The 14,108-nt window shown below is 63.2% G+C and overlaps 1 protein-coding gene across 1 annotated transcript in view; it reads left to right on the top strand.

Annotated features, from left to right (window-relative positions):
• The window catches only part of TSNARE1 (t-SNARE domain containing 1), a 90,447-nt gene that overhangs the window by 46,517 nt on the left and 29,822 nt on the right, over positions 1 to 14,108 (top strand). Inside the window, 3 exon segments of the mRNA XM_045078200.1 lie at positions 2,197 to 2,274; positions 3,153 to 3,222; positions 13,525 to 13,615. Coding sequence (XP_044934135.1) covers positions 2,197 to 2,274; positions 3,153 to 3,222; positions 13,525 to 13,615 — 239 coding nt within the window.

Raw genomic sequence — 14,108 nt, 5'->3', positions numbered from 1 at the left:
TAGGCCTCTGTCCCCTGTGCTGCCGTGTCCGTGTCAGAGGAAAGAGGTTAAGCCTCAGTCTCCCCGCACCACCACCAGGGGTCAAGAGGTCATGCTCTAGCCAAGGTCAGAGGTCATGCTGCATGAGATCCCAGCAGGGAAGAGGGGCGAGGGGCCTTCCCGGCCAGCAGCTTCCTTGTAAGAGCACAAGGGGAAACTGCTCTTGGACGCTCCCGCTCCAGGCTGAGGACTGTCCCACGGGCCCTCTTGGCTGCCGGGAAGTGTCCGAGCTGCGTGGCCGGGTGCGAGGACCGAGGGGAGCCTGGCTCCTAGGGAACGGGCCTCAGCCGGCATTCCGGGGCGTGCTCTGGTGGGATAGAAGCCCCCAGGCCTCCCCCAGACCTCCGTGGGGGCGGAAGGCTGTCTGGGTGCTGGGGTGGGACGTTTGCACTTCCCCGCGCCCCGTGGGTCAGCAGTAGTTCCCAAGGCAGCCCGCTGACGGCCCCCCTCCCCTTCCCACCACGCTTTCCGGGCGTGTGCATGGCATGTTCAGTGCGCACAAACCCCCCTGGGGCTGGGGGCGTGGTGTCGGAGACTGCTAGCGCGCCCACGGCCGCTGCGCGGGCGGCCTCCCGGGCGGCTCGCAGGCCTCAGCCCCCTGCGCCCCGGCCAGGAAGGGGCCGTGCTGGCGGCTGCATCTGGGTCCCCTGCGGAGACCCGTCGGCCACCGCCGTGGGGTGTGCTCTCCCCGCCCGCCTCTGCCCGTTCCTGGGCTACTTCCTTCTCCTCTCTGAGCTCAGCGGCTTTGGCCCCAGGTCCGAGACAGAATGTCTCAAAGCCTGTAAGCCAGTGTCATCTGTCATCTGGAGAGATGCGGAGCCCATGGCGTCAGGAGTAGACTGGGCTGGGTGGTCGCTGGCGAGCCCATGGTTGGGCTTTAGGTGGTGTCCAGAGGAAGACAGCTTCGAGAAGGGGGATGGGCCGCCTCTGCCCCGGTGTAATGGCTTCTGGAATCTCCACGCAGACTTGGAGGACAGGAAAGGCTTTCAGAGCCACACGCCTTCTCCTCTCATTTCGTACTGTGGCGAGGGAACCAGTGTAGCCTGAGTCCCTGCATGTGTCTGTCCCGTAGAAAAACTCCCACCAGCCTCGCCGCTGCACAGGCGAGGGCCTTGAGGCTGCTCAATCTGGGGTGGGGGTCCAGAGGCCACGGCGCCCCATTCCCAGCCAGGCCACCGCCCCCTCTCCCCGCCGACCCTTGTCATCACGGATAAGTCCCTGTCGATTGCCGGGAGACCTGCCCCAGTCTGCCCCATCCAGGCTGAGGTCCCAGCTTCCCTGTGGCTGGGGGTGGGCAGCATAGACACCCGTGTGAGTCCTTCCTCTCTGTGGCTCCGTCATGCAAAGAGCCCTGCCTGTTCTGTTGGTGGCCAGTGGCATCCTTTCCAGGTTCTGAGAATGAAGCCACCGTGAGCGTCTTACGGGCCTGTTAGTGTTTCTTTGTGTGAATCTCGGGGGGCCATGGCTGGACCACGGGGCAGGCGGGGCCTTGTCCTTTAAGGGAGGCAGACCTTGCCTTCGTGCCACAGTGTGTGGCCTGTGCCCCCAGGACTTGGTGGTGTCCACATTACGTTCGATAGAGTTTTTAAAATTGAGTTAAAACTTAAACTAGATGAAATTCACCGTCTTTAAACGTGCGCTTCAGTGGTTTTTAGTATCTCCAACGCCGTGTGCAGCCGTCACCACGAATCATCCAGAACCTTCTTTTATCCACGAAGAAACCGCATAGCCATTAGCCCCATCCCGTCCCGCCCAGCCCCCGGCTGCCGTGGATCTGGACACTTGGTTCCGGTGCGTGTGAGAGGTTCAGCTGTGTGGTGTGTCGTCGGCACGGCCCCTGCTTCAGCCTCCGTTGCCGGGCGTTGGGTTGTTTCCGTCCTGGGTCTCCTACGTGTGCAGTGACCTGACGCGCGTGTGCAGGAACTCCCGAGGGCCTGGGTTCTTGTTTCTCTCCAGTGCACCAGCACGGGGGCGCGGGGTCGCTGGGGCCTCTCTGAGGGGCTGCCCCCTGCTTTCCTCCCTTTGCTGGGGCTTGTGTGCCCCAGGATGGGCGTGGCATTCCATCCCCAGGCTCTAGGTGACCCCAGGCTGGGAGGGTGAGACCGTCCCGAGCAGGCAGCCCCGTGAACGCGCGTGCTCCCCTCTGCTCTCTCCTAGCTGCCCAGGTGGACCCAGGTGACCTCCAGGAGCTGTTCCAGCAGACGTCGGCCAGCGTCTTCCGAATCAACTCCCACGGTGAGTCTGTGCCGGGCCCGTCTCCCCCTCAGCTGACCCAGCTGTCCCTTGACTCGGCCCTGCAGCCCAGGCCCTGTTGTTGGTCCTAGGAGAGTCCTGCAGTCTCAGGCAGGGTGGGTGCAGCCCGTGTGTCCACTGCTCCCTGCAGTGTGGACCCGTCCTGTCCCCCTGGAGGGGGTGCCTCAGAGCCTCCTTCTGCCTGGTAGCACGGGCCGCCTCACAGCTCCCTGGGACCAGGAGTCAGAGTCCTGGCTCGCCCCATCCTTAGTTCCTGTAGACCTGGGAGATGGGGTGGCTCGCTGCCCCTGTGGGCAAGGGCTGGTGTTTGTCCCTGAACCCTGAGCTCTGGCAGGTCAGCAGGGGAGTGCGGACCGGGAGGGGAGAGAAGACCCCTCTCCAGACCTGGGGTGAGGCCCTCAGGGGCAGTTTCCTAGAGCTTGGAGACCATGGGCTGTACCTGAAGGGCGGGGGAGGACTGTGCCTGGGGGACCTCACGGGGGTAGGACTGGCCAAGTGTGGGGCTGGGGCTGGGCTGTAGCACTGGCTGTCCTGGTTCTGTGCCCACGGTCACTGTGTGGTCTCTGTGGCCTTGGCCCCCATGTCCTGGGGCTCCCTGTCCTGCCTCTCCTGGGCGTGGGGGATGCGGCCGGAGTCTGGGGATCACCCGTGGGGGATGCGGCCAGAGTCTGGGGATCACCCGTGGGGGATGCGGCCGGAGTCTGGGGATCACCCGTGGGGGATGCGGCCGGAGTCTGGGGATCACCCGTGGGGGATGCGGCCGGAGTCTGGGGATCACCCGTGGGGGATGCGGCCGGAGTCTGGGGATCACCCGGGCGGGGGTCCTTCTGCTCCTGACGCAAGTTCCTTTCTCCGGGCAGTGACCTCCTTGGAGCAGAGTCTCCGGTCCCTGGGGACGCCGGATGACACGCAGGAGCTGAGGGAGAGCCTGTGAGTGTGACCGTGGGCATCAGCGTGCACAGGTGTGCCCTACACCCACTCGTAGGCCTGCCTGTCTGCAGACCAGCCCCACACCTGCTGGGGCCCCACGTCCACCCCACACGCCTAAGGGCCAGCCGAGCCTGTGCTTGGAGCTGGAGGCCGAGCTCACAGCAGCGTCCCCTCCATCCACGCGTGTGGAAGCCCGGCTGTGCCTGCCACACCTGTGCAGACACACCCGTGCATGCTGGCGTGTACTCAGTGGTGAAGCAGCTTCCACCTGTGTGCACAGACGTGTGTGTCACACAGCAGAGCTCACGGGCAGGCCCTGCACCCTTGTGAGCACATGTGTGGGCATGCTGGCTGCCACGGGGCTGCCAGAGCACAGGCAGCTTGCCGCTGTGGACACCCAGCTGGGCCTGTGTTTTTGTGGCTGTGGTTCTCCCTGTGGGCGTCTTGTTGGGCTTTCCTGTCTGCTTGCCCAGCGGCCCAGCCCGGGTTGGATCGGGTACAGAGCCAGCCCAGGGCGAGGCTGCGCTCCCCGCAGGAAGGCTTCTCAGGGGCTGCGTCTCTGGGGAGAGAGAAGGGAGATCTCTGCCAGGGGGCTGGGCTGGCTGGCACGGGGCAGGGGGTCGCTCTGTTTAGGCTCCGTCACCCAGGGCCTGGTGACACGTGATGAGAATGCCACGTGATCCCAGCACGGCCCGGTGGGGGGTCCTGAGCGGGGGCTGGGGACTAGCATTTATGCGCTCCTTCCCTGCGCCACCTCCGGGCCAGGGGACCCTGCGTTGGCTGAGCTCGAGCCTCCCCCCTGGGAAGGATGCTAGTGTGGGCCGGTGGACCTCATGGGCTCCGAGGGGTGTGGGCTGTGGCCGAGACCACGTGTCTCCTCTTGGCATTGGTGTCTGTTGGAGAGGCCACAGCCCATCTCCGTCTCTCTGTCCGTCACCCAGTCCGTCTGTGTGTCCGCCCATCCGGCCGCCCGTCCGTGCATTCATTCCCTTCCCTGTGCCCACCCCGCTGTCCATCCGTGTGCCCACCCACGGGCGTGCCCACCCACCGTCCAGCCACGCCCCCACCGGCGCAGCCGCCCACCCACCCACGCACCCAGGGGCTGGTTCACCCGTCCGTCTCACCCAGCTCCCCGTCCCTCCGACTTTCCTCCTGTCCGTCCACACAGACTAGCTGGGACCACTTCTGCCCAGTGTGGGGGTCCCGAGCTTAAAGCAACCAGGGGCCCTTTGCAGATTTTACGTACAATTTTGTCTTTAATTATTCGTTTTGTTTCTTTTCTTAAAAATAACGTATTGTTTTCTGATTGTGAAAGTAGCATATGTTCGTTACGGGAAACGTGGCCACGCAGGATGTCTGAGTTAACATTTCGGTATTTCCTGCCAGCCTCTTCTCGAGTCCTTACGCATTTTGCAGAATTGGATTTCAGTGAATAATGTTCCGGATCCCGGTTTTCACTGTTAGGAACCTGGAGCGTGTGCTCTTATCACACACGGGGCGCAGCTCTTCAGCGTGGCGGGCGCGGTTGGATCTGGGTCATTAGCGAGCGGACACTCGGGCCGGCTCGTCCAGCCCTTCCTCTTTCTCGGTCCTGTGACCGGAGTTCCCAGGAGCCATGCTGTGGTGGATCCTGTTCGCGCCCGTTTCCAGGGTCGGTCCCTGGAGCCGTGTCCCTGGGGTTGAGCGGCGGGCATTTTCAGGGCCCGGGCCCTTGAGCGTGTTTCCTGGGCTGCCTTGCCCAGCTGGCCGAAGGCCGATGTCACCGGTATGGGTTGGAGAGGACAGCCGGCTCCTGCTCCTGCCCCTGCCCGTGTGATATGTGGCTGGCACCATCCCCTGTCCTGCCCCGTTGACCTCAGCTTTTAGACCCAGGAACTCTGGCTTTAGCACCTTCCTGTCTCCCCCCAGCCAGAACCCCACACCCCCCTGGAGCCCCTCTGCCTGCGGGGTAGCTCCACACCGGCTGTGGGCCCCCTTTCGTGGCGGAACTGGTCCTGCTGGTGGACTGGCAGCATCTGGAAGTGACTGAGGCCGGTGTAAGTTCCAGCTCTGTGCGTTCTCCACGTTGACAGTCAGTGGGTTTTTATTTTGTGATGTAGGACTAAAAAAAACGTCACCACCATCCGTCACTGCCCGTGTTTTCTAGAGGGTAGAGGAGAGAAGGCTTCAGTGTGACACGGCGGGCTCTGATCTCGGGAGGGGGTGTTCCTTCGAGAAGAGTACGTCTAGTGACCAGAGAGCCATACAGAGTTGACCAGGACTTTCTCACCTTGCATGAGATGTGTGGCTTTGCCACTTGTGTCAGGACTAAGAGTGGACCCCGCCTTGGGCACACTGCTGTAGGCTCCCCAGCCGGCTGAGGTGGCCGGGATGGACATCTCTCTCCCCTGTGGTGTGAAGCTCAGTGGCCAGCTCACTGGCAAGCTCAGTGGCCAGTCTTTCTTGTGGGGGCGTCACCCAGGCTGCTGTGGAGGGATGCGTGGGCGTTCCAAGAGCCTTGTGGCTATGGAAAGGGGCCTGTCCCTGCAGCCTCGTGGGCACGCTGTGGGACAGCCCTGGTTCCAGTCTGTAGGTCCCTGGGCACAGCATCAGGGTGCTGGGGTTAGCTTGTATTCACAACAGGCAGGGAGGCTCTTTCTGGGCTGACGCGGAGGGCTCCCCAGCGCTGGGACCCCGGTGGCCCCAGCTCCTCCCAGCAGGTGTGTGACTGGATGGGGTGAGCCCCCAGCTCCAGGGCCCCTGGGTCCAGCATGGCCTGCCTCTTCTCCTCCAAGCCCGCCTTTCCCGGTTTCCACCCCAGTGCCCCCTCCCCCACTGCACTCCCTGGCACCCTGCATGTCTGTAGCCTGGTTCCCCGGGCCGGCTCAGCCGGTGAGCCCCGTGCTGACAGGCTGTAGCAGCGGGGTCCCGGGGGCCAGCCTGTCACCCTCTGACCGTGTGACGTTCAGGGTGACCTGGGTGTCTTGGTCTTTGACGTGTGGACCCAGACCCTGCTGGGTGTTCCTTGGGAAGGAGACAGTGATGGCGTCCGTGCGTGGTGCCGGGCTCAGCCTGCAGAGATCCCGTCTGACTGACCTCGCTGCAGAGGGAGGACGGCCCAGAGCAGGGGTGTGGTGCAGGGAGCCGGAGGGGGATGGCAAATGGCCTCAGAGGGTCGCAGTGCTTCCTGGGGGGTATGGTGACCGCTGGGGACCCCAGAGCTCCGAGACCCCACCCCATGTTGCTGGCGGTGGGCCTGGCCGGGGCTGGGGGGCTGACTGATCCAGGGCTCTGACCGGATGCCTCTGTGGGACACTCACTGATGCACCGGGTGTGTGTTGTGGGGCCTGTGCCGGGGACTGGACTGGATGGGGCAGGTGTGCCTGGGGGAGGGAGGTGACCGCCTGGTGTCCCACTACTCGTGTGTGACAGAGGGGACAGTCTCCTAACCGGTTGTCTCAGGTCTGGGTGTGTGCGTGTGCTCTCGCGTGACCCTGTGGTGGTCGAGGGCGCCCACGTGGGTGCGTGTGCAAGAGGTGTCTGCTTGGGATCTGCCCACTGCCGGTGGGGTGACAGGGCAGAGGCCGCGGCAGGGGGATGGGGCCCTGGGGAGCCCCTGGCTCCAGGTGGGTAGCAGTTCCCCCGCCTTGGCAGGATTTCTGTGTCTGGACCAGCTCCAAGCGGATCAGGGAGGCCTGGGTCCCGCTAATCTAGGGTCGTACGGGTCCAGGGCTCCTGGCAGGTCTTAGTGGGGGTGGCCCAGGGCTGATGCAGGGGCCCTGGGCTGGCCCCGTCTTCCTCTTCGCAGAGCTCAGCCTAGCCAGGGCCCTGAGCCCCGTGAGCTGCTCCTTCCAGCCTGGTCATGGTCACAGTCATGAGTGCACGCATCTGCGGAGACGGGGCAAGGCTTGCTCCAAGAGCTGGGGCTCGGGGGCGGGCGCACGTCCAGCGCTCTGTCCTCTGCTGTTATGGGTTGTCGGCAGTGGCGTTGGCCCCATCACCTGGGCTGACCACTTCTCTGAGCTGGGACCTCCTCAAGCATGTCAGAAGTCAGGCGGGGAAGGAGGCCTTCCCGGGGGCCGTGGAGGACTGCTCCCCGGGAGGTGCAGGAGCTGTGTACCTGACATTGTGACCTGGGCGGGCCGCCAGGACTTGGACGTGATGCTCAGCTCCGTCCCCAGGGGCTAGCTGACAGCAGCCCTGGGGCCAGCCTGCAGGCCTGGAGGCCTGTGGGCTTGAAGCACAGAGCTGGTGGGCCATTAGGCCAGCGCTGGAGGTTTGTGTTGGCTCCAGATGCCTGTGGCTCAGCTGGGAGCACTCAGTGCGTGGGAGTCCTCTGCCGCTGCGGCTGGAGAACCTGGAGCCTTCTTCTCCACTCCCGGTCAGCAGATGTGCGGAGTTCAGCTGGGAGGTCCCTTGCGGCGTCCACACGCGGGCTCTCCTGTGGCCGGGGCTCCCTGGGGCACGGCAGCCTCGTGGTGCTGACCTTGGTCAGCTCAGGGCTCTGGTGCAAGCGCTAGCGGAGGAGGGAGGAGCGAACCTGTCCAGGTTCAAGGAGAAGGGACTCAACGCCACCCCTGGGGGGAGCGGTCAGAAACCGTGGCCACGCTTAAGACTGCTCTAAGCTTCCACGAGGCAGTGGGTGTGTTGGCGGAGCCCCCACAGGAGGGGCCTGCAGCCCTGAGGGGAGGCGTGTCAGCAAGGTGGGCACAGGCCCGGCCCTCTGGGCCTTCTGGGCCTGGAACATGGCTCAGGCTTTATTTCCAAAGTAGTAGGAAGCCAGTGGAGGGTTCTAGAACGCAGTGGCCTGGTGGACGGCCATGAAGACAAGTTGGAGGAGTGGGCCGTCGCCGTGGGCGGAGGGAGTGCAGGAGAGGCGGGAGGGATGGCTGTGTAGGGCCTGGACGGCTGCCCCTCGGCCTGGTGGGCTGGGGGCTGAGCCCCTGCCTGACCAGGACCCCCCCGACTGCAGGCAGCGGAGACTCCTGAGCACCCTGGGACCAGGGACCACCCTGCCGGGCTGGGGGATAGCCTCGCCCGTGCCTGTGGGACTAGGAAAGGGTTGGCCCGGGTGCTTGCCCCCGGGGGCTCAGGGGCCGGTGAGCTCAGGCGGGCACCGGGCAGTTGTCTCCTGGTTTCCTGGGACCTACCCTGGACGCGGCTCTGGGGTGGCAGAGCCCCCTCTGGCCCGGTCCTCTTCCAGCGGGGCCTTCTAAGGCTCTGGGATTGCCTCCTGCCGAGCGGGCTCAGGGCAGGGATCTTTGAAGGAACCTGAGAAGGACCAAGGGGCCGTGGAAGGGGACCCATTTCTGCTCTGTCACAGCGTGCTGGCTGAAGGGAGGGACCAGTGACTCTGCAGGACACCAGGCCCATCGTGGTGCTCCCCGTTGTGGCCTGGACCTGCCCTTCACTCCTGTGTGTGGCAGAGTAGTCTCCCCGTGTGGATGTTCCTCCAAATCCGTAGGCGGAGACCTAACCCCTGGGGGCGGGGCCCGGAGCCTCAGGAGGGCGGCGGGTCCTGCGGGTGCAGCCCTCGCAATGGGACGAGCGCTCTTGTGGAAGGACCCGGAGAGCTCCGTGACCCCTTCTTGCGAGGCAGTCGTGGGGAGATGCCGCCTGTGGACTGGAAGGTGGCCCTCGTCACACGTGGAAGCCGCCAGCGCCCCGATCCCGGACGCCCAGACTCCCGCCTAGAAGCAGACACGTCTGCTGTCTCCCAAGGCGTCCAGCTCGTGGTGTTTGTTACGGCAGCCCGAGCGGGCAAAGATGCGCTGTTCGTCACAGATGGTCTTGGCATTGTCCCTTCTCGGTCGTCCTGAGGAAGGCTGCTGGGAGCTCGCGCGTGGACGGTGTTCTCGCACGGATGCCTGCATGTGGGGTTGTGGCCTGAGTGGCGTCTGACGCTGGGACTCCGCCAGGCCGTCTTCCACGGTGACTGCACCGCCCCGCCTTCCCCCAAGCAGTGCGTGAGGTTTCGAGTGCTGCAGGCCCCACGACACTTGTTACCCGGCTGTGACCGTAGGTCTGGTGGGGACGAGACGCCGTCTCGCTGGGAAGCTGACTTGTGTTTCCCAGTAACGACGTTGAGTGAGTGTCTTTTCACGGTCATGTTGACCGTTTCTGTCTCTTCAGAGGTGTGTCTGTTTGGATCCTTTGCCCATTTTCGAATTGGGCTTTTTGTCTTTTTATTTTGTCTTTTATTGTTGAGATACTCCCTACTTCTAGAAGCTTTTGGCCTGTGCAGACCGGGCTCTCTGGGGCCTTTGTCTTCCCTGGTGTGGCTCACGAGTCACTCTGCCCCTCTGACTCCTCCTTGTTCTGGCCTCCTTCCTTCTCTAGCTTCCTTCCCACGTTGGGGGAGCTCGCATCCGTGGGGTTCCCGTGGCCCGTTGTCCCCCACAGAGACACGGCTGCTGGCCGTGGGCACCCCTCACCTTACCTTACCTTGGGCCTTCCTGCCCACATGTGTCTCCTCCCCGCTCTTGGGCCTGAGCCTCCAGCCCTCCTGTGACCACGGACTGCCCGCCCCGGTCACACGTGTGTGACGCTGCCCCTCACTTGGCCTCCCGACCCTGCCTGTCCGAGCGGCTCCCCTTCCGCAGGCTTGCCTGAGCACTGGGGGCTGGGGGCCGCCTGGGTCTTGCTGGCTGCCTGCCGTGTGTCCCGCCTGAGCCCCTGGAAATGCAGCGTGGCGCAGGAGTCCAGGCTAATTTTTTTTATTTTGGCATGATTTTCCACTTATTCCAATACTGTCGGAAGGACTGTCCTTTCCCTGTTGTGAGTACCTTGGCATCTTCTCCCGAAATTCCCTGATCATGTATGTGTGGCTGCCTTCTGGGTTACTCTGTTTCACAGCCCGTGTGCCTGTCTTCCTGAAGGCCCCCGCCCCGCTCCGATTTTCTTGATCACTGATGTTCTGCAGTAAGTCCTGACCTCCACTGTGGACGCCTCCGGCTTTTCCATCTTTCTGTGAAGCTCTTTTGCAGACTTCTGCTGCTGTACATCTCAGTATCAATTTTAGAATAGCTTGTTGATTTCTGCAGTTTTCACATCCAGTTTAACTTGAATTGAGGTTGCAGTGACTCTGTAGACCAACTTAAGGAGAACTGACCTCTTGACAATCTTGAGTTTTCCAACCTGTGAATATGGTCAGGATTTCTCTGGTTTATATGTTCTTCCGTTTCTCCCCACAGCTCCCTGTGCGGTTGGTGTGTGGGTCTTGTGTGTGTTGTACTCAGTTCATCATTACCCACCCTGTGCGTTTGTTCAGTTACACAAAGTGCCTTCGCTCACATTTCACTCTGGTGTTGGCTGCGATGACGCAGAGACACCGGTGACTCTGGCTTGAGTCCTGGGTCCGTTAGAGTCTCTGTCCAGCTGAACATGTTCCCTTCTTTGTTCTGATTTTCCGGGAGTTTTTGTGATCAATACCCGTAAAATTTTATTAAATGCTTTTTCTGTGAAGTTTACGGAGATTGTTTTCTCCTTTCAAAATTTACTCTGTTAATACAGGAATTTCATTCATTGTTTTTTGAGTGTTAGGCCACCCTGGGCTCCTGGGATGAAATCCTCTTGGTTGTGATCTATTATCCCTTTTTTGGGGGGCTGAGGGGTGCCTATTGGTCAGGGCAAGGCGGTCAGGGTCACACAGACGTCTGGAGAAAGGCCATCTCCACACTGCTCCTTGCGATCAAGAACCTCACGGAGAGACCCAGTCACAGCACGATGGGGAAGCTGGCGCAGAGTGCCCGTGCCACCATAAATAGGAGGGACCGGCAGAAAATGGAACGAGAAGGAGGGCCGCAGGTCCAGTGAGAGTGGCCCTGGAAAAGGAAGCAGGGCCACCTCACAGCACCTTACAGGGCGCCTAAGAAGCCAGCCATGAAGGAAGGAGAGAGCGAGTGTACAGAGAAGAGGAAATTCATTCATTAATAAAACATGAACTAGTAATAGAAACAAAAGAGGAAAAAGAGAGAGAAACCAGGCCTCCAGATCCAATAGGAAAATGCTAATTAGGAAATATTGTGGCTCTTAAGACAATAAATTGAGACTTTATAACCAAGATGAGCCAGAAAAATTTCTCAAAAGACGTGAATTTTCAGAACTGACTCCGGAAGAAAGGGAAAGCCTAAATAGCTCCACATCTCTTGGAGGACATAGGTGTGACCTTGAGAACATTCCCACCGACACCCAGAGCAGAGTGCAGAGCAACACTGTGTGCCCCCAGATGCGGACAGGCCGCTCGCCTTCCTGCCACTGTGTCCACACCACCGCGAAGCAAGGACTCCAGAAGGAAAAGCGCTGCATGTCCCTCGTAGACACAGCAGCAGGGGCCCCAGCAAGACGTGAGATGGTGGCTCTCCCGGCCCGTGAAAGGGGCTGCGTCCGCACGCTGCTCCTTGTTCTGTCTACAGGCTGTGCTAAGCCGTGGGCGCAGCGGGTGGCAGTGCGAGCCCTCTGTGATGCGTTCCCTGCTGGGAGTTGGGGTGGCATCAGAGCAGAAGTGGAGAGGGATGAGTGTGGGGTGGGGGTGAGCCTGACCCCAGGGAGGTGGCCTGCGCAAACGGGAGGCACTTGGCCTGCTGCCCCCCGTCCGTCCAGTGTCCTCTGTGCGGGTGGCTGCTGCTGGTCACCAGCCCCGGCTGTGGCTGCCTGTACCCGCTGTCCGTCTGGGTGGCTGCAGAGGTGGTGGGGCAGGGATGCGGGCAGTGAGGCAGGGGTCTGTCCAGCATGGTAAGGACAGGGAGATGAGGTGACAGGTGGGGGCTGTGCTTCCATGGGACCCACGCAGCCTAGAGGTCCTAGAACGGGACCTCCCAGCTGCGGGGTACTATGCGGTGTGATGCCACACTGGGCATGGGGCAGCCGGCGGGGGCTTGGTTGGGGGCACATGGGAGCAGTGGGGGAAAGGTGGCCCGAGTCTGGGTCAGCGCCTGAGACTCGCGTTGCTCTCAAGGATGAAAGGAGAGAGGCTGTGGGAGGGGCGCCCCTGGGGCTTTAGCTGGAGGGACTAGAGGGACTGAACCACAGAGGGGCAGGCGGCCTGGGCATGTGGAGTTGGAGAGGCCCCGGACATCCAGGTGGAGGTGCCTAGTGGGCTGCTGGCAGGGCCGGGCCCCTGTTCAGGCCCAGCTGCGAATGTGTGTGGGGACAGTGGCACACAGCTGACTTCAGGCCACGGGGCTAAAGGAGAGCACCCAGGAGGTGAGCACGGGGTGCCGCAGGGGGTTCCAGGGCCTGAGCTCCGGTCGCAGACAGGGCAGGTCAGGAAGGAGAGGGTCCCGCAAGCCCCTGAGCAGCGTGGCCCCAGCTGGAGGTGGAGACGCCAGGAGGGCAGACTCTGGGCCACGGCGTGGGAGGTTGCAGCAGGGAGAAGTGGGGGGGCTCCGTGCTCCGTGGTGTGCAGCGAGGGGAGTGAGTCGAGGGCAGAAGCCATGTTCCCCGGGCTCCCGGGATCTGTTGGCGGCCTGCTGGGAAGGTCATTCGTGCTGCTGTCCCCAGGGGTGCTCTCCCCAGCTGGCCTGGGGGGTCCTTTCTGTCCTGCCACCCCGCGCCCCGCCAGCCCCGGCTCCATGCCGGACACTCCGTGTGGCCCAGGCGGGTGTCGGACCCAGGCCCAGGTCAGACGGTGCCCCCACCCCTGCCACTTGGGGCCCTACAGGGAGTGAAGGGGGCATCCGACTGCTTTTCTAAGGCCCGAGGGCAGGGTTTGCTCCTGGTGTCACTCCCTCCGGGGGGGCTGTCGTCGTCCCCAAGCAGGTGAGGATCTGGTCTTTTCAGTCCCTTCCAGGTCACACGCAGAACCACAGACTGCACACGTGGGCGTGGCCCCTGGGGCTCTTGGGTCTGGAGGTGGGACCGTCCTTCCAACCCTCGGGGGTTGTGGTGCCCGGGTTGCTTGCTGACGCCAGGGGGTCCGGGCTCCCGAGGAGGTGCCGCGCTGACCTCCAGACCAGAGGCCCAGGCCGCGGCAGCGCACACACGGTTTGTGTGCGGGGCGGGGGTCCTGACCACGGCCGCTCGGGTGTGACGGGCGCGGCGGGCCGTCCTCCCGATCTGAGCTCCCCCCTGTCATTCTCTCCCTCCCTCGCCCCTGCCGCTGCCTTCTCCGCGTCTGCGCCTCTGGCCTTCGTCCCCTCCCGTGTCTCCGGCTCTGCTCTCTGCGCTGGTTCCCCTGCTCCTGCTTCCTCCACCGCCATGTGCGGCCTCACCTGACGCCCTGCGCCTGCTGACGTCTGTCCGGTCACCTCGCGGCCGCCCGCTCTGCCCTCTCCGTCCACGCTGTCATGCTGTCTCCTCTGGCCCCCCCACCCCCGGCCTCAGGCACATGACGTAGCAGGAGGCGAACAAGAGCATCGCGGCCGGCGCCGGCACCGTGAGGCAGATGATGGAGCTCCTGCGGGGCTGCTCCCGGGTATGTGGCCCTGGAGGCTGTGGGGGGCTGGGGACCCCAGGGAGATTGGGGGATGCAGATGCCTGGATGCAGACAGCGGCCTGGCCGTCGTGGGGACGGTGCCCGGCAGCCTCCGTGACGGGCCTGAGAAGCTGCCGTGGTCGTGGGGAGGGTGCCCGGCAGCCTCCGTGACGGGCCTGAGAAGCTGCCGTGGTCGTGGGGAGGGGGCCCGGCAGCCTCCGTGACGGGCCTGAGAAGCTGCCGTGGCTGCCACCCAGCGACCACAGCAGTCCACTGGGCGAGAGGCTGCTGCTGACGCCTGTGCCGTGTGGCCCTGTACATCTGGGGTGTCTAGGAAACGCAGGCCTGTGCCGATGGCGGGGCTGAGGCTTGTGTGGCTGGTGGGGGGAGCTGGGATGGGCTGCAGGGTGTCCCGACAACTTTTCGGGGTGGTGGACGTGTTCCAAAACCAGCTGGTGGTCACGGCACAACGAGCAGTTACAGAGCTTTGAGT

Source organism: Mustela putorius, unplaced genomic scaffold (genome assembly GCF_011764305.1).
Source record: "Mustela putorius furo isolate JIRA1106 unplaced genomic scaffold, ASM1176430v1.1 tig00000228_pilon_pilon_pilon, whole genome shotgun sequence".
NCBI lineage: Eukaryota > Metazoa > Chordata > Mammalia > Carnivora > Mustelidae > Mustela > Mustela putorius.
This window is presented reverse-complemented; position numbering and strand designations above follow the sequence as displayed.